This window comes from Pleurodeles waltl, chromosome 11, assembly GCF_031143425.1.
Source record: "Pleurodeles waltl isolate 20211129_DDA chromosome 11, aPleWal1.hap1.20221129, whole genome shotgun sequence".
NCBI lineage: Eukaryota > Metazoa > Chordata > Amphibia > Caudata > Salamandridae > Pleurodeles > Pleurodeles waltl.
In genome coordinates this window covers 234,720,132-234,741,111 of record NC_090450.1, presented here as the reverse complement: position 1 = coordinate 234,741,111, position 20,980 = coordinate 234,720,132, and the positions used below count along the sequence as shown (strand labels likewise).

Here is a 20,980-nt window from a genome sequence, read left to right as displayed (position 1 = left end):
GAGACAAGGAACGATGCGGAGCCAGGCGGCAAGTAGCGTCAGGGACCCCTACCTCAAAGCCTTCGAGTTCATGTTCCGGCAGTCAGAGCACGACTTCGGTTCGTGGTTGCGGTCCATACACCACAGACACACGAGGAGCGGATCCGTCACTGAGATCATTCGGTGATAGGAGTCTCAGGGCTTGAAGCCGGTCTTCCATGATGGCATCCTCAATGCACCAAGAAGTCGAAACACTTCGACAAAAGGTCGAAAGGCAATCCAAAAAGCTATTGTAGGGGTAGCTCTCTTCGGCTCTGCGAGTAAGCTGGCGCGGTAAGAAAAGAACTGACATCAGCACAACAGGGTGGGGTCCATATACGAACCACAACTTCATATTCGGCGGCCATGAGGCCAACGACAGATATGGAGGCGACTGACGCCACCAAACAGTGAGCATGGATACTGCTCGATGAAAAGACTCCGGGTCCAGACTGATGCCTGGGGAAATTCTAAGGTAAGAAATATGCAACTAGAAGTCTCTATCATATTTATGGTTTTGAGACACCCTTGGTGTCTAACTACTAATCCATAATCCTGGATCCAAATGTTGGAACAAAGCCTAACGCAATGTGCTTTGATCAGATTCCACTGTTTTATCCACGGGATGTTCTTCAGATCTGCGAGGCACACATTTGGCATAAAGGGCTGCAATTGTTAATCGAAGGAAGATATCTGTGTGAGATTCAGGAAGTTGCGAGATTTCTGTAATATTTTACTGTGTGTCAAATGAGGTAAAGAAGTGATTAATGCTTCATTTTGTTTGTTGTGAGCGAAGGCCGTCTTCTCCATTTGGCACTTTGATAATGGTGTACCTTTTATGAACTGTATAAGGTATTAAATTAATATGAATATTAGAACATTTTAAACTGAACAGTAGCAGATGGTTTGGATTTAGAAAATGAGTGTGCTCCTGACCCAAACTGCTATACTTGCTACAACAGCATTTTCTGCATAATGATCCTGTTTTAGGCTTCCTGTTTCTTAAATTCCCAAATTCCAACCAAATATAACAGGAGAAGACCCAGAATGGTGTTCAGCAGTGGTCACCGTAAGATACTCCAGTGTGATGAAAATGTGCAATGGGGGTTGTCTTGATTCTAAAGCACAGTTGATAACTGAGATCATTTGCAAAAATTATTTTAAATTACCTGACTTGACAAAGTTTGAGGTGATGAGTAGCCAATACGACATCCATGTGAAAGACAGACAAGTTCTGCACTTAGCTCCAAAACATGAGCAAGAGGCAAATATCCAATGTAAACGTCACTTTTCCTGGTAGGAGGAAATACAATTAATACTGTTAGTTACAGATTTATCATTGTCAACAATAAACATGAGCACACATTCTCCATGTTTTTCTAGAATTCACCTTATAAATATTACTCTGTTTTGTGCGTGTTTAACACTTGCTTCGAGACTTAAAGTCTGGAAAACATAACTCTATGCTGAGGCTCCATAAAAAGGCTCAGTCTTACAAGGACAACTGCAGGGACATTTTTTTTTGTTTTTTTTTACTTTTGTACCATGTGTAGCACAACCTTCAGAAGCAACTTACTGGTCTCGTGTTTACTACAACTACCCTTTAACATGCTTTACATCAGGCAGTTTGGAACACCAAGCTTTTTAGGATAAGCTTTCTCATGAAAATAGTAGAAGCAGCAATTTTCTATACTTGTCTACTTAATAGAAACCTTATGGGATGGCCCACCATAGTTAATCCAATAAGCCCTACAAGCGCCAACAAACATTTTGCTTCTCCCTTGCAATAAGCAACATAAAATATTTTAAACCTGTAACATGTCGAAGGACAGATTCGTACACCTAAGTTATATAGGCCATAGAATACCCTATGGGCCTATGTCATGGAGTGAGGCAAGGATTTTTTATGTTATTTTTTTAAAGATTCTAAAGAAAAATATATTTTGCCACAAGGGAAATACGTTCACAAACCTATTGTATGTCGAATGGAAATGGATCTCTTCACGATTCAAAGATGCCAGAGGTGGGACAGGAAAGGGATGGTTTTTGGTATTGTCTGACTGCACTTTCATAAGTGGAGGATTCTAAGGGGGAAATACAGCTTTCATTTTGTTTATCCATCTGCGTGGTGTAAGGGCCACCAAGGAAGCAGTGCTCCAGAATTGCAAGATTTGATCACAGGCTTATAAAGATGCATATATCTAATTCTCATAGTCAGATTGTTTTGGTCAATTGTGTATACCGGATCTTTAGGCCTTAGTAAACAAAATATATTTTTGGTAGCTGTGAAAAAACATGTATTAGGCTGGGTACTTTATGAACCTGGCAATGGCTGTAAAGTGAACAATACAGGCAAGAACTAGAGGGCACCCCAGATTAATTAAAAAGGATAAGTTACACACCTGTATGCCTAGGTCTCTTCGAGGGTAATCCTCATCAAAGTCATAAGCATTGAATATTACCCGGGGCACATATTAAATATATATGCATGCATACATATATAGCACAAAAATGCATACATATATACATGATCACTTAAACAAAGGTTACAGGGATGTTATAGTTAGGCTCACATTTAAACGTACCAAACTGCAGAATTCAACAGTTATAGTTAGAGTTATCTAAAGTAACTATAACTTGTGCCCCAAGGCAACTATAACTCGCATCCACGCCATGCACAGTTATCTGGTCCATAATTTTACTGCAGATGTTTTGATATTATCAATGATGTTACCAAAATTGTCATGAGTGCAGTAATTTGTGCAGTAATTAGCAGTGCATGGCGAGGGTGCGAGTTACAGTTACCTTGGGGGCAAGAGTTATAGTTACGTGAGAAAACTCGAATTGGTGAATTTCTATGGTTTGGTACGTTTAAAATGTGAGCCTAACCATAACGTCCCTGTAACCTTTGTTTTTTTAAGCAAACTTCTATGTTTTAAAAAAATTCTATTTCCTAACTATAACGTTCCTGTACCCTTTGTTTTTTTCAGTGAATTTATTATGTTTTTTTCTAACGTAAAGTAATTTTCATCACTATACGTTAATCCAATTACAGCCACGCACAGCTTTCGGTCGTGCGCGCAACGGTCGGCCACAGGGTTTGACCTGCGGCCAAACCCCCGGAACCACCCAACCCCCATGCTGCGCTTTGCCCTTTGACCGTGCACAGTGGGAGTTCACCGCGGCCTATCTCTCTGAGTGTGGGAATAGGTTTAAGAGGGTGTCTCTGGGGGTGAGTGGCTGTGAGTGTGTGCCTGGGTGAGAGAGTGGGTGCATCAGTGTCTTAGTGGGTGTGTCTGTGTGGGTCTGAGTGGATGCATGAGAGTTTCAGTGGGTCTGTGACTGGATGTGCAAGAGTGAGTGGGTTTGTGCTTGAGTGAGTCTGTGAGTGGCTGCACAAGGATCTGAGTGGGTCTGTGAGTGGGTGCGTAAGGGTGTGAGTGAAAGATTGCAAAAGAGAGAAATTGTGAGAAGGAGATAGACAGACAATTTGTTTAGACTTTGGTGAAGGATATATGCATAATGATATATTTCTTGACAAATTGAAAATAAACATGTATTTGTCAATGAAAAATAGTGAGATCACCTTTCATTGTGAACCTTAAACTTTCCAAGATTGAAAACAAATTAAAGTAGGACAATGACCACAGACACACAGACAATAACCCTCAACCTTCAATGTGAGGGTCTGTGACCTTAACCATTATGCCACAGGTAAGTCATTGGTCAGTGAAGTCATTGTATGGAGAGACCATTGCTATGACTACTTCTCTCTCTTCCATCCTATTATGGGATGGAACAGAGAGAGAGAGAAAGTAAGAGAATGAGACAGAAGGAGACATTAAGACAATTTGAGAGAGTGAGAGGTGTTTAGGCTTTGAATAATTATACAAGTAGAGTGAGATTTTGTTTTAGGAAAAATTGAAAAGAATTGTATTGGTCACCGAAAACGACAGATCACCTTTTTGTATGACCCTTGTTAATGCAAATATCTTAATCAGAAATTATTAATGATGTTTATGTATTTTGAATATTGAAATTTGTAGAAAATTATTACCTTAGAAAAATAATGTGCACGTTTTTAAATTGTGACCTCAGAGTGTCCAGCATTCACGAATTATATTAAAAGAGTAATTACCATATATGAAATACTGAAAATGTATTAATGTAGTAATGTGTCATATTACAAGATATAACCTATGCAATGCAAAAATTGCAGGCCTTAACTTAGCAAGTGTCTTGGCCTAGTCTTGCCAGGCCTCATGCAGAAGCTGTATTTCTTAGCGTTTAATGAAAAATGCTGAAAAAAATCAACTAACCGTGAACTGCTCATTGGTTAATAAAATTTGCTTAGCTGAACCCTCTATGAGAGCCGACGGACAGACGCTGATGGAACTAGTAATGCAGTGACTGGTGTGTAAAGTGTACTTTCCCAGGTCTCAAACAATGAAGACACTGACTGGAGAAGAAGATGCAACATTTTCGATACCTGACGAGCCGGATGATGAGGACATCTCAAAGTGAACCAATCAACGATGTGTGAACTGTGAAATATAAGAATTCATAGATTTGATTAACAAATTTGATTGGGTAGGGAAAAACCATACGATTAAGTGGCCAATTAGGAATTGGGGGATAGTCTGGGAGACTCTGATATAACAACGAGACAGAGGGATGAGAGATTAGATGGTAAGGGAGCAAGACTGCGAGACTGTAGAGGTGATTCAAGTTTCTGTCATTTGGCTCATACTCTCTGGAGGAGAGCCTGATGTGATGCTGATCGACTGATGACCTGAGGACGAAGACTGACTTTGTTGCTGATCCATACCAAGGATAGGTAGATTTGACAATATGACTGAATTATCTTTTTGTGCCTTTTCTTTCTATGTACCAACTGCGCTGTCTAAATAGTTTTTCTTAGCCAGATGTTTTTCTAAATTCTTGTTCTATATAGTTTTGCATGAAGTCCCACATGCTGATGCTAATCTGGGTTAGGTGAGATTCCTACTCTATGACGTCTGCAGATCACAGAGACAAATGATTGACAGACTGATTTGCTGAACTCCATGACACATTGACTTATTGCCTTTGATTCATGTGTTGAGTTATGCTAATGCTTTAGAATGTACTCTGGTGAAAGTTTTGATTAGGTTATGTTTTTGGCGCCTTGTAATGAATCAATGCAGATTTGTTGAATAAAGTTTGAACTGATCTCATGACTTAGTATTGTAACTAATAGGGAATACAATTACTAAAACGTAAACAAAGTTGTGATTATTCATGACTGAAAGGTCATGGTGTGATAATTACTTGCTGATCAATGACTAGACTAACGGTTATTGAATTTTTTTTGTATTGATTATTGAGAAACATTGCTCACTTCATAGCTAGGATACTCCATGTGAATCAAAAGGTTCATCGACCTATGCGCCTCCCCTTGTAAATGTACTTATTAAGGACCAGGCGCGCCAACAGTTTTTGGTAGCAGAGGATGGTTAGTTTCCTTGGAAAACTAGTTATGTGGTGACCGATGTTTATGGTGATAGTTTGAGTTAGGTTAGTTGTTCACTATTATTGAGATTTGGACTTTTGTTTTCAAAATGGCAATTGTAGCAAGAATGATGTCCCCTTAAGCCCAGAATTGACTTTCCCAGATCCTGCTAGTAGTGTTAGGTATGTTCTCGGCGTTCTAGTTATAGGTTGCGCTTGTAGACGCTTATGCAAATCGCAGGTAAATTGTGACGTATGTGAGGGAAACTAGGGAGTCTGCATACTCCAGATGACATTTTAGTAGGAGTGTGTGTACTCCGCAGTATGAGAGTAGGGAAGTCGAACTTCACATATGTGGCGCTTTGTGCTACAAAATTGTCCACATGGTTGTTTTTGAAGTACGGACCCTGCATAGTCTAAGACTCCGGAGTATATTGACAAGTGTAGGAGACACTTGGTTATATGTTGTAATCTGTTTGGTTCAGTAGGTTGATCGGGCGTGGTCAACAAGTCGGTGTGTGAGTTAAATGGGTAAGAGAAATATTCAACTGAGATTTGGCGAGTCCTATGTGCACCAGGACAGACCCATTGATCAGTTGAGAGTAAAATTTGTGGGTCAAATTTTGCTTGCGAATGTGGGAGACTGAGAAAGAGGAATAGCCGCATGAGAGAAAGGATCATCAGTGAAAATCCGTTAGGTCTCTGAAGCGATTGTGTTACCTTCCTGTAGTAAACCAGCAGATTTGTTTTGGTATGGTTTTTGGTTAGTGTTTGCAATAATTTGCATGAGTTTTGTGTGAATTGGAGTGTGGGAGGACGAGCCACAAGACTCTGTTAGCCACAGTGTGTGTGAGTGTGACATAATTGGAGCCGCTTGGATGGGCTGGTTGGTGAGAAGGGTCACACTCAGATTGGCAGCCATCCGTGAGAGGCAATTGGTTGAGAAAGCGGGTGAACAGAATCTTGGGAGTAATGGTCATTTCCTAAATTAATTTGAATACACAAAAAGTAGAAAATGAAGTTTTTCAAAGCGTTTAAGAGTTCCATGAAGGGAGATACATACATTAAGGCGAAAGTGGGGGAAACTACCCCACCAGAAAATTCTCTGGCTTATATTGTGATGGAGGAGCGCGGTGTCGCGCCATGTCTTTGGTTAAAGCAGTGGTGCAAATTGACAGAGAAACAAACAGGGAGTTGTAGCGTTTCCGGAGCATGGATCGTTTAATTTGAGAATTTTGGATCAGTTGCGAATGGCGCTGTATGAGACAAGGCCCCTTCTGAGACCGGCACAGCAGGTTGGGAGCTGATAGCAAGACAGCAGCAAGAAATAACGTTTCAGAGAAGAATAAGAAGGGTGGAGAAGTCTTTAGCAGAAGCAAGATGGGTTTGGGAACATAAGAAATGGAGAACAGTGACATTGCAGGACGGTAAGTTGTTTCCTGCTATCATAGTGGAAGATTATACAGAAGGGAAAGAGGAGACTAGCAAAAGTGATAAGAATGGGCTGGGAATAAAAAGAAGAAAAAGGCTTACATAGTAAAAGAAGACTCAGATGTCGAGGATCTCATTACACAAATGCTGAGGGAACGACATCCACCATATGCACTGCATGGGGGTGGGCGGAGGGGGGGGGGTCAGAGTACTAATTCTGCTCCAACTACCCCAGCACAGACATCAGGGGTCAGCGGGTCCAGTGCAGGTTGATAATGGACAGGTACAAGGGGTAGTGCAGAGTACTCTTAACACGTTGACTACTTCAGTGGTCCAGGCACAGATGCACCCACCACCAGTAGAGAATTTATCCTGCGGTACAGATTCTTGAGACAACTTCAAACTTAGTGGTACCTACGGAGCAAGTGGTTCCGAGACCATTGTTGGTCCAGATTGAGCCGACTCAGATATTGAAGCCTCAGGCATAGTCACAGGGTATGCCGAAGTTTACACCATTGACAGGGACACAGTCGGATTTGACTCCGGTAATGAATCAGAGTATGGGGATAACTCTTCCACAGAATGCAGGTGCCCAAGCAGCCCCAGATGCAATATTGCTGGCAATTACTGTTGGCCAGCGGTACCATTGTTTGTGCAGAAGAAGCCAATCACAGGAGAACAGGGCAAAATGTTACAGAGCCTTGTGAGGAGGGGGGGTGAGAGAACATTTGCAGGTAGTTTTGTCCATGGGTCAGACCTTTGATGGATCGAGGTCACTAATGGATGTCAGTCCACTTGTTGCACTTCCAGATGCTGTAAATGGCCCAAGTGTGTGTCAGGGCTTGAAGCTTTTGACACCGCAACCTCAAAGTGCAGTTGTACAACAGGTGCCCTCACCAAATGCAAGTAACATTACATTACAGGGATTGGCAGCACAGCAACTGAATGAGTGGTTAGGTAGTTTAAATACTCCATAGAATGTGTCCAAGAGTGAAGAGCAGATTGATCGCATTAGGCTGGCTACGGAAATAACTGAACTGGTTGGAGGATCAATGGAAGTGAATAGGTTAGAATCCTATACTGAAGAGAAGCTGAGATACTTATGTCTGAGAATCACAAGAGAGGAGGGCAGGATACATCAGAGATTGGCAGAATTAGCAGAAAGACATGACATAGAAATTGGGAAAAAGCATTTGAAACGAAGCTACAGGTTAGATTTTGAGGCGAAGGATTTTGAACACATGAGGTCAGCTGGGATGAAAGCACATTTTAAAGAACTACTGCAGAGTGCTCAGATTTGGGGAGCATTAGAAAAGTGGGAAGGCAGATGGGCAAAGAAGAAGGATAAACAGAAACGAGATTCACAAGAAGGGTCCGAAAGTGTACAGAAAGATAAGGATCCAGTGAAAATGTTACCAATAAGGGAGATTCCAGGAGGGCAGTTTGTTCATGTTCCTTGGCACAGGAGTGAGATTCTGTCATTCACAAATGATTATCCAAAGTTGAGGGAGAAACCGGTCGAGTGGTATCAGCAGATAGATAGGTTTGTGAAGCTTTCGAAATGTCTGTAGGAAGACCGGAATACTTTATTGGAGATAGCGGTTCCAGCTGATTTGTGGGTTGAGTGTAAGAGAGCAGTAGATTGGCCGATAAGTGAACCAGAAAGGTGTACAGTGGCAAGGAAGCGATAGTGCCAAAAGACAGGTTGCATTTTGTGTTCAGGTTCGTGGATGGACTGGACCTGAAATAGGTCAGATGATTAAAAGTCATTTGATTTGTTAGCAAGCTAAGCCGATTGATGAGGTGTTGCAGTACGCTAAATACTGTAGTGATGAGACTGAGTTGAAGCAGAAAAAGCTGAAGGAGAAAGCTATGGTGATGCAGATGAAGGCAGCTCAAACAGGAGTACAGGGAACTTCTGTGCAGCAGATACCGCAGGAACAGGGAGCTGTTATGTTCAGCCTCAGATGAGAGGTAGGGGTTGTGGAGTCAATATGAATTGTGGACCAGATCTAAGTACTGTAGTGGTTCAGAATGATGGGCAAGGGATGAAGATGTTGTTACAGTGTCACACTGGCGGAGCCCTGGGACATTGTAAGCGGAGTGTCAGACAATGGTGCAGGAAGGTTTCGTTCAGCAAAGTGGTGACGTCAATACATTTCAAAATGTGAAAGTTCCAAGAATGAGAGGTCTTAACCCTAATTTTCAGAACAACATGAATCAAATGCAGAATTTTCAACCCATGCAGCAGGTGCAAATGCCTTGGGCGAAATTGATGCAGTGGCAACCAGTGCAGCAGCAGGTTCCTATGGTACCTAGACAGCAAATGCAGATACTTCAAGCCCCGATAGAGCAGTAACAGATGATGCTTACTCAACAGGTCACGGGTCAGAGACAAGACAGAAGTAGTGACACCGTGCATTCATTCACGTTACACAGTGAGAATGAGATAAATGGTGAATGGATGAGTGATAGTTCGGATGAGGAGCCATGTATGCTTGCAGCCTCCTTAAAGGTAGATCATAGAGGACCTTTTGTGAGAGGGAAGGTGATGGGTCATAAGGTCTCATTTTTCATGGACACGGGAGCTACATGCTCTACAGTAAGGAGTGCAGAAGTCCCGAACTCACAGGGTAAGAGGTAATATACCTCTTTCAGGAAGAACAGTTCAGGTTGTGGGAGTAGTGAATAAGCACTTGACAAATCCGATCACAGATCCAGTGTAAGTTGAGATTGGTAACTTTCAGGGACTGCATACGTTTGTGGTCTGTGATTCAAGTCCAGTATCTCTACAGGGAAGGGACTTATTGTCAAAGACCAAATGTTTGATTATTGCTCAACTGCTGGAATAGAGATTCAGACAAATAGTGATGAGGAAGAACTAGCTCCAGAAATTGAGACTGAAACTACCAATGAAGAATACCAATTGATTGAATTTTTCCCAATGTTCACAGTAAAGGAGCTTCAGGCAGACTTGCTGGGGACAGTGCAGGAAAATGTGTGGGACCTGGGAGGTAAAGAAGTTGGTTTGATCAAGGGAGTGGAACCGATTAAGGTTACTCTGAAACCAAATGAAGTGTTTCCGCAGCTTCCACAATACAATATGGCACAAGATGTTTTGATGAAGGTGGCACAGATAATTGGAGATTTTCTGAAACCGAGATCTTGAAAGAAGAATTGAGTAGCCCATGTAATTCACCGATAATGGGTTTGAAGAAGCCTTGTGGGAAGGTACGAATTGTACGGGATTTGCAAAAAGTAAATTACATGGTGGTCAAATGTTGTCCTGTGGTGCCAAACCCAGCAGTAATAATGTTCCAGATTCCATGTGATGCAGAGTGGTTCACAGTGATTGATTTGTCACAAGCTTTCTTTTCTATGCCTCTCCACGAGGATAATCAGTTTCTCTTTAGTTTCAAATTCCTACACAGAGTCTACAGCTGGTGCAGGCTTCCTCAAGGGTACTCAGAGTCACTGTCTTTGTTTAATCAGATCTTGAAAAAGAACCTGGAGTCATTGGCATTGCCGGACCAATCGACTCTGGTGCAATACACTGATGAATTGCTGATTGCATCCAAAAAAAGGGACGAGTGTAAGTACGTCTCTACTGCCCTATTGAATCATTTGGGAAAGTTTGGACAAAGTGTCACCACTGAAGTTACAGTACTGTCAGAAGTCAGTGAAATATCTGGGACACCAAATTGAGAAAGGGTCGAGGAGGATTTCCAGAGAAAGGATTACAAGGATATTGCAGAGAAGTCTCCCGACTCTACAGAGAGATGTCAGAATGTTTCGGGTTATTGTCGTCAGTGGATTCCGAATTTTGCTGAGATTGCAAACCATTGCAGCAGCTGACACATAAGGATGTCACTGATCCCATAACATTAGGCCAGGAACAGATGAAAGCATTCACTGAGCTGAGAGAGAGTTTGTGCAGAGCTCCAGCATTGGGTATGCCTGATTACACGAAACCATTCACATTGCTTTGTCATGAACGTGATGCTTGTTCTTGTCTGTCTTGGAACAGGTCGACGGAGGTGCTTATTGCCCAGTAGCTTATTTTACAGCTACCTTGGAACCAGTTGCAGCAGCCTTACCAGGTTGTTTGCGTACAGTTGCCGCTGTTCATCAAAGGCTTTCACAATGTGAGGGAGTAATGATGGGATATCCCCTGACGGTAATGGTACCTCACTCGGTTGAGATTTTATTGACAAGGACAAAAACACAATACTGGACTGGTGCCAGACTGACAAGGTATGAGACAAGCATTTTAGGTGCTCCAAATGTAATGCTGAAAAGATGTACAGTGCTGAACCCGGCAACATTAATTCCAAGTAATACTGTTGAAATTGAAAAAGACGAAGACATTGAGCATGATTGTCTTCAGCTAACAGAGTTGTGCACAAAACCAAGATCAGTTATCAGATACTTGATTGGAAAAAAATGAGCAAATTGTCTTTGTTGATGGTTCTGGTCTCAGAGATGGTACAGGAACATTGAGAGCAGGCTATGCCATAAGCACAATTACAGGTACTTTAGAAGCTTCTTGGCTTCGAGGCATAAATTCTGCACAAGTAGCAGAATTGGTAGCTCTTACTAGAGCGTGCCATGTGTCTGCAAGACTGAGAGTCACCATCCATACAGATAGCCAATATGGATTTGTAATTGTTCATTATTTTGGCCAATTGTGGTTCCAGAGAGGTTTCCTGACCTCTACTGACTCACCAGTGAGATATGGCGATAGAATAAAGGAATTGCTGTATGCAATTCAATTGCCTGAAGAAATTGTCATGGTGAAATGCAGTGCACATCTAAAAATCACAGAACTACGTGTCACTGGGAAATGGATATGCAGATCAAGTCGCAAGGTTTTGGGCATTGAACTGTATATCGTTCAAAGACAAGTGGAAGTTGATGTCTGAAGAAGACACTACATGTACAAGTTTTGCATTAAGGGTGATTGACAATGCAAGAATTGAAAAATTTGCAAAGCAATGCTGACAAAGAAGAAAAGGTCATGGTTAAAGATGAAGTGTGTTCAGAGACATAATAAGCTATGGATATCAGAAGAGGGTCAAGTGGTGTTGCCAAATAGCTTACTGTCACAAATGGCGAGATACTATCATGGTCAGTCACACATTGGGAGGGATGCCTTGGTTAGTTTAAGATTGATTGGTTCAACCCCAAGTTTAGGCAGGCAACAGAAGCAGGATGCCACTGCTGTATTATTTGTCAGCAATTAAATGCAGGGAAAGGGACCGTAGTAAATTTGAGCCACATTGGAAGAGCAGGAGGTCCATTCAGCAGAATCTAATTGGATTTCTTTGAGATGCCTGTGTGTGGAGGTTTGAAGTATATGTTGGTGATTGTGTGCATTTTTAGTCACCTGATTGAAGCGTACCCCACAAGAAGGAATGATAGCCTCACAGCAGCAAAGCTGTTGCTTCGAGAGTTGATACCACATTTTGGATTTCCGATCTCTTTAGAATCGGATAGGGGAACGCACTTCAAGAACGAGGTGATTAAACTTTTGTGTGCAGCACTAAACATTGAGCAGAAGTTGCATTGTAGTTACCGCCCTGAAGCATCAGGACTAGTGGAGCAGATGAATGGTACTTTGAAATCAAGAATTGCCAAAATGTGTGAAGCTACGAATCTGAAATGGCCAGATGCATTGCCTTTGGTGTTGATGTCAATGAGAAATACACCTGACAGGAAGACAGGACTGTCGCCCCACGAGAACCTTATGTGCAGAGCAATGAGATTGCCAGCAGTTCCAGCCAATGCACTTGGCAATATTATACATGATAAAGTGTTGGACTACTGCAAGGGTCTGGCTGATGTGGTTCGCTTTTTCTCTCAGCAGGTGAAGGCCACCAAGCTGCACCAATTCACAATCCAGGGCACAACCTGAGAGCCAGCGACTGGGTCGTTGTCCGAAAACATATTCGCAAGACGTGTTTGAAGCCACTTTGGAGAGGGCTTTACCAGGTGATTTTGACAACTACAACAGCTGTGACATGTGCAGGACTCCCGAACTGTATTCACATGAGTCACACAATGAAATGGTATGTCCACTGGATCATGAAGAAGCATTGTCGAGAGCACCAACAACTGCGAACCAAGCTGCAGCACCGGAACCAGAAAAGGAACAAAGAGCCTGACATCGAGCAAGAGCTTGTGGAAGAGTGTTCTATCACCCCTGTAAGATGCACAGGTGAAGAATTACAGGAGGGTGCTGAAGAATCAATCTCGACGGATGCAGCAGGAGAGCCTAGCACAGCAGGGGTTATCCCAGAAGTAGACGGTGCTGAGAAGCAAACACAGCAAGTGCCAGACCAAGAAGGGGAGGGAGTTGAGCTGGATCAAAGTCAAAGTGATCTGACTCCTCCTGAACCTGTTGCAGGTCCATCAAGAGAAAACACCACACAGAAGAAGAGTCCAACTCTGAAGAGAATATTGACAGAAGGATAGAGAAAAGGAGATAACTGGTCTGAAACGCAAGTAGAGAAAAGGAAGGAAGTGGTTATAAATGAAACAATAGAGGAAGAAGTGGATACAACGAGAAAAGAAGAATTAGTGAAGGAGAGTTAAGTGGTGATTGAAAGTTAAAGGGAAAGAGAATACCAAGTCGAAGATACGCAGGTCCTGAATGGGCGTATGCAACTAAAAACTAATGGCAACACAAGTTTGTCTTTTTGTTTTGATAGGGAAGTTCTGAGTCAATATTTTGATGTAACCTGAAGGTGATCAAGGAGCTGAATTGTTGAACAATCTAAAAATATCTTGAGAAAAGAGACTGTTGAAATATAACTGGAAAAGACGTTGATAACCTGATTTGACACTGAAAACCGGATGTGACAAGCTGCTAATTGATTTTGACAAAGGAAAAAGGGTTCCTGGATGTGAAACTAAACTGCTGAAAGAAGAATTTTCTATTTTTGATTTTGCTGCATTTTTCTAAGGTTACTTCTACTTTCTGATTCTTTACAGATCTTGTCTAAGCGCTGTAAATATATGAGCATTGGGCTGGCGAACATGTGTGGGATTTTGTTTATAGTGGTGATTGTGGGAATGTCTGTTCTTGATGTGAAGGGAGCCAGCCATACTTCTGCTTCTGAGACTACTAAGCTAACGGCTTTGGAGAAGTTTAAGTTAGATAAGAAATATTTGCATGATTAGAAGAAAGTTCTCCTTGAACATCAGTATGTCTTCTATTGCTTGTTGAGTGACTATGTTGAGACGATGGATGCAAGGATTGTCACAAATTCCTTCATCAGTTGAGGAAGGAGTTACGTACCATAGTCTCCCACTAACATACGGGATACGTTATAGTCTGCAACTAACAAGGTTTTATGACCATGACCAGGAGTATATTCAATATTTATACTCCAACCACAACGTAGTATTTTCGTTTGTTCCTATTATTAGGTATTTGAGTAGAGTAGCTAAGGATCATGACATAGTATTAGTTAGAGGATTCTTTGAGCCTACGCTAACGTTTGGCACAGCATACGCTCCTAAAAATAACCTGACATGCTTGCTTACACCTTTAGAGAAGAGCTTCTTAGGTCATACTGATGACAGGAGAAAGGCGCTCAAGGAGAAATTAGAAAAAGGTTTAGAGAAAAGGACTTACAAGAATGATTATGCTTACACTGCAATTAAGACGCAAGGGAAATTAGCTTTAGATGCATTACACGTAGGTAAGCTTTGTATGTAGGCCAAAATCACGCAGACACTTTATTTGTGGGTACGAATGAATGTAGGCAGGTGTTTTTGTTTCAGAGTAAATGGGCTTTTATGTTGAATGGTCAGGACCCTACAATTCCAAAGATCTATTATATTTGTGGATTTAATGCTTATTACCATCTTCCAAGAGGATGGTATGGGATATGTTATTTGGAGATAGTATTCCCAAAGATTTATCAAACAGATGACTTGAAAAAGTTTCCGAAATTGACTGAATTACATCATAAGAGACAGAGGAGGGAGTCCTTTTCTGCAGTAGTGGGAGATTTATTTGGTGCGGTGATTCCTTCATTGGGAATCATCCTGATTCGATCAAGATACAAAATTTGTCTACTATTGTGGATAACATGCTGACAAATTTTACGGGGCAGTACTCCTGATAGATACTGAATTGGCTATGGATAGTGCTGTAACTCTTCAAAATCGACTTGCTTTAGGCATCCTTCTAGCGAAGGACGGCAGAGTCTGTAAAATGATTAACTCCAGGCATTGCTGCTTGTATACTCCTAACAACAGTAAAGAGATCAGAGATTTACTTACTAACCTGACTAACTCAAGCAATGATTTGAAGGAACTGAAGGAACCAGGTTTTGGGAGAAGGTTGGAAAGGGATTTGCATCAGTGGGAAATTAGCTTAGTAATATTCGGAATGGGTTATTACTAAAAATTATACAGAGAATATTGGTCGGAATTGCTTGTATTTTAGGATTATGGGAATCATGTAAATTATGTCAAAAGGTTAAACTGAAAAGGTCTAAAAATAATCAGAGGAGGGAAGAACGAAACTCAGAGAATCTTTAGGAAAGATTTGAGAAGAAGGCAAATTTCTGAGGAAACTTAATGATAAAATGTTGACTGGTAAATGTAGTGTGATGACATATTTAGTCATCAGAGGAGGGATTAACGCAAATATCTTAATGAGAAATCATTAATGTTTATGTATTTTAAATAATGAAATTTGTAGAAAATGATTGACGTAGAAAAATAATGTGCATGTTTGAAATTGTGACCACTGAGTGTCCACCAGCATTCACGAATTATATTAAAAGAGTAATTAACGTATACGAAATATTGAAAATGTATTAGATTAATGTAGTAATGTATCATATTGAAAGATATAACCTATGCATTGCAATAATTGTAGGCCTTAACTTAGCAAGTGTCTTGGCCTAGTCTTGCCAGGCCGAATGCAGAAGCTGTATTTCTTAGCGTTTAATGAAAAATGCTCACAAAAAATCAACTAACCGTGAACTGCTCATTGTTTAATAAAATGTGCTTAGCTGAACCCTCTTTGTGAACCGAAGGACAGGAGATGATGGAACTAGAAATGTAATGATTGGTGTGTAAAGCGCACTGAGTGTACTTTCCTAGGACTCGAACAGTGAAGGCACTGATTGGAGAAGAAGAAGCAACACTTTCGATACCCGACGAGCTGGATGATGAGGACATCTCAAATTAAACCAATCAACGATGTGTGAACTGTGAAAGATTAGAATTCATAGATTTGATTTACACATTTTTTGGGGTAGGGAAAAACCATACGATTAAGTGACCAATTAGGAACTGGGGAATAGTCCTGGAGACTTTGATATAACAACAAGACAAAGAGAGAGATGAGAGATCAGATGCTAGGGGAGCGAGACTGCAAGGCCGTAGAGGTGATTCAAGTTTGTCTTTGGGCTCATACTCTCTGGAGGAGAGCCTGATGTGATGCTGAGCAACTGGTGACCTGAGGACGAAGACTGACTTTGTTGCTGATCCATACCGAGGATAGGTAGATATGACAAGGTTATTAAATTATCTTTTTGCGCCTTTTCTTTCTAGGTACTAACTGCGCTGTCTAAAAAGTTTTTCTAAGCCAGATGTTTTTCGAAATTCTTGTTCTACATTGTTTCGCATGAAGTCCCACATGCTGATGCTAATCTGGGTTAGGCGAGGGTCCTACTCTATGACGTTTGACATCACAGAGACAAATGATTGACGGACTGATTTGCTGAACTCTAGGACACTTATTGCCTTTGATTCATTTGTTGACTTATGCTAATGCTTTAGAATGTACTCCGATGCAAGTTTTGATTAGGTTATGTTTTTGGCACCTTCTAATCAATTAATACAGATTTGTTGAACTGAATAAAGTTTCAACTAATCTCATGACTTAGTATTGTAACTAATAGGGAACTAAAACGTATACTGAGTTGTGATTATTCATGACTGAAAGGCCATAGTGTGATGATTATTAAATGCTGATTAATGACTAGTCTAATAGCTAATGAATCTTTTTTGTATTGATTGAGAAACATTGGTTACATCATAGCTAGGATACTCCATGCGAATCAAAAAGTTAATCGACCTAGGCACATGCCCTTGTAAGTTTAATTATTAAGGATTAGGCGCGCCAACACCCTTAAACACTTGAAGTTGAAAAGAAATTAAAGTATGGAATTGACCTCAGGCATACCTGGGCTAGAACACTCAACTGTTAGTGTGAGACGTTAACCATTAGGCCGTATCGTAGGTGACTTTGTTTTGTGCTTTGCCCAGTTATAACTATGACATCTAACCCATACACTTCAAAAGAAAAGAGAGATATGAATGTTGAATTACTAGAAAGATTTAACAGTCTAAACACTAGTAAATAAACTGACCCACTGCCATGAGATACTAGGCTTTGAACCATCAACCGAGTGAGAGTCCAAGGGCCTTACCAGTAGGTCAGAAAAGACTCTGCTCTGCATTAAAACATAGCTATAACATTCGAACCATTGCAATATCAATCTCTCTCATTATTTTTTTTGTGGGAGGGGGGGTTAAAGAGAGTGTGTGTGTGTGTGTTTGTGTCAGACAGGACCAAAGGGGAGCCACGAGGCCCCCTGCATGCAAGGAAGACAGATAACAACTCAGTTTTCTAACAGCGGGAGCTGTTTGACAGCTCCCACTGTCAGAAAGCAGACTTTGTTTGCTTTTGCTTGGTGGGAGCTCTGAGCTCCCACCAAGCAACAAACAAATAGCTATGTTGTGTGGGTAGGAACTCTGGGACATAGCAGAAGCTGGCCCGGGGGGGGGGGGTAGGGGGGGAGAAATGGTGGTCCCCAAGGCCCTCACTGTCTCAGAGGGGGCTGCACTGCCCCCTCCACTGAGTATAGCCCCAGGGAGGTGATGGGCTGCGGAGATCCAAAACCAAAAAATGAATAGGGAAAAAGTGTTTCTGGACTCTACTACACCCCCCCCCCCCTTTTCTCGGCTCCCACTTGACGGATCACCCCGACTGCAGCTGAAGGGATTCATCCAACAGCACCAAAGTTATTAGCAAAACAAACAAAAAGAATTCTATAGAAACCAAGCCCCAACTAGAACTACCTAATATATATATATATATATATATATATATATATATATATATATATATATATATATATATATATATATATATATTGAAAATTTCACTTACCCAGTGTACATCTGTTCGTGGCATTGGTCGCTGCAGATTCACATGTTGTGCACAGTCCGCCATCTGGTGTTGGGTCGGAGTGTTACAAGTTGTTTTTCTTCGAAGAAGTCTTTCGAGTCACGAGACCGAGGGACTCCTCCTCTTTGCTTCCATTGCGCATGGGTGTCGGCTCCATCTTAGATTGTTTTCCCCGCAGAGGGTGAGGTAGGAGTTGTGTGTGTTAGTAATGGTGCCCATGCAATGGAATGAATAAGTATGTACAAATTAAGGTTAAGTAATATATATATATACAAATGTACAAATGTTGAAGATAACTTCCAACAGCTACAGGCTCCCGGGGAGGCGGGTGGGCACATGTGAATCTGCAGCGACCAATGCCACGAACAGATGTACACTGGGTAAGTGACATTTTCAGTTCGATGGCATCTGTTGCTGCAGATACACATGTTGTGCATAGACTAGTAAGCAGTTATCTCCCCAAAAGCGGTGGCTCAGCCTGTAGGAGTGGAAGTAGTCTGAAACAAAGTTCTCAGTACGGCTTGACCTACTGTGGCTTGTTGTGCGGATAGCACATCTACACAGTAGTGTTTAGTAAATGTGTGAGGCGTGGACCATGTGGCTGCCTTACATATTTCGTGCATTGGAATATTTCCTAGGAATGCCATGGTAGCGCCTTTTTTTCTGGTTGAGTGTGCCCTTGGTGTAATGGGCAGTTGTCTCTTTGCTTTAAGATAGCAGGTTTGGATGCACTTAACTATCCATCTGGCTATACCTTGTTTTGATATTGGGTTTCCTGTATGAGGTTTTTGAAATGCAATAAACAGTTGTTGTGTTTTCCTAACCTCCTTTGTTCTGTCGATGAAGTACATTAGTGCTCTTTTGACATCTAATGTATGTAGTGCCCTTTCAGCTACTGAGTCTGGCTGTGGGAAGAACACTGGTAACTCTACCGTTTGATTTAAGTGGAACGGTGAAATAACCTTTGGTAGGAATTTAGGATTGGTTCTTAGTACAACCTTATTTTTGTGTATTTGGAAAAAAGGTTCTTGTATTGTAAACGCCTGAATTTCACTTACTCTTCTTAGAGATGTGATGGCAATGAGAAATGCAACTTTCCAGGTTAAGAATTGTATTTCGCAAGAATGCATGGGTTCAAAAGGTGGTCCCATGAGTCTTGTCAAGACGATGTTAAGGTTCCATGAAGGAACAGGTGGTGTTCTTGGTGGTATTATTCTTCTTAGGCCCTCCATAAATGCTTTAATGACGGGTATCCTAAACAGTGAAGTTGAATGGGTAATCTGCAGGTATGCAGATATTGCTGCAAGGTGTATTTTAATGGAAGAGAAGGCTAGATTTGACTTTTGTAAGTGTAGTAAGTATCCCACTACATCTTTTGGGGATGCTGTAATGGATGAACTTGATTATTATGGCAGTAGTAAATAAACCTTTTCCATTTGCTTGCATAGCAGTGTCTAATGGATGGTCTTCTAGCTTGTTTTATGACTTCCATACATTCTTGAGTGAGGTTTAAATGTCCGAATTCTAGGATTTCAGGAGCCAGATTGCTAGATTGAGCGATGCTGGGTTTGGATGCCTGATCTGCTGTTTGTGTTGTGTTAACAGATCTGGCCTGTTGGGTAACTTGACGTGTGGTACTACTGACAGGTCTAGTAGTGTTGTGTACCAAGGTTGTCTTGCCCATGTTGGTGCTATTAATATGAGTTTGAGTTTGTTTTGACTCAATTTGTTTACTAGATATGGAAGGAGAGGGAGAGGGGGAAAAGCGTATGCAAATTTCCCTGACCAGTTCATCCATAGGGCATTGCCTTGAGACTGTCTGTGTGGGTACCTGGATGCGAAGTTTTGGCATTTTGCGTTCTCTTTTGTTGCAAATAGGTCTATTTGCGGTGTACCCCAAAGTTTGAAGTAAGTGTTTAGGATTTGGGGGTGAATCTCCCATTCGTGGACCTGTTGGTGATCTCGAGAGAGATTGTCTGCTAGTTGATTTTGGATCCCTGGAATAAACTGTGCTATTAGGCGAATGTGGTTGTGAATTGCCCATTGCCATATCTTTTGTGCTAGGAGACATAGCTGTGTCGAGTGTGTTCCCCCTTGCTTGTTTAGGTAATACATTGTTGTCATGTTGTCTGTTTTGACAAGAACGTATTTGTGGGTTATGATGGGTTGAAATGCTTTTAGCGCCAGGAATACTGCTAGTAATTCGAGGTGATTTATATGCAGTTTTGTTTGATGTACGTCCTATTGTCCTTGGATGCTGTGGTGATCGAGGTGTGCTCCCCACCCTGTCATGGAAGCATCTGTTATTACGTATTGTGGCACTGGGTCTTGGAACGGCCGCCCTTTGTTTAAATTTGTACTGTTCCACCATAGAAGCGAGATGTATGTTTGGCGGTCTATCAACACCAGATCTAGAAGGTGACCCTGTGCATGTGACCATTGTGATGCTAGGCACTGTTGTAAGGGCCTCATGTGCAGTCTTGCGTTTGGGACAATGGCTATGCATGAGGACATCATGCCTAGGAGTTTTAAAACCACTTTTGCCTGTATTTTTAGTGTTGGATACATGGCCTGTATGACCTTGTGAAAATTTTGAACCCTTTGTGGACTCGGAGTGGCTAATCCTTTTGTTGTGTTGATTACCGCTCCTAAGTAGTGCTGTATTTTGCACGGCACAATGTGTGATTTTTTGTAGTTGAGGGAGAACCCGAGTTTGTAGAGGGTTTGTATGACATACTCTGTGTGTTGTGAACACTTTGTTAGCGAGTTGGTCTTGATTAGCCAATCGTCTAGATACGGGAATACGTGTATTTGCTGCCTTCT

The 20,980-nt window shown here is 41.5% G+C and overlaps 1 protein-coding gene across 5 annotated transcripts in view; it reads right to left on the bottom strand.

Moving 5' to 3' along the window:
• Nucleotides 1-20,980, bottom strand: part of ACSL3 (acyl-CoA synthetase long chain family member 3) — a 503,023-nt gene that overhangs the window by 137,015 nt on the left and 345,028 nt on the right. For all 5 annotated transcript variants that reach the window (XM_069213474.1, XM_069213478.1, XM_069213477.1 and 2 more), the window contains exon 7: nucleotides 1,188-1,311. In XM_069213474.1, coding sequence (XP_069069575.1) covers nucleotides 1,188-1,311 — 124 coding nt within the window. The remainder of the gene's footprint in view (nucleotides 1-1,187; nucleotides 1,312-20,980) is intronic.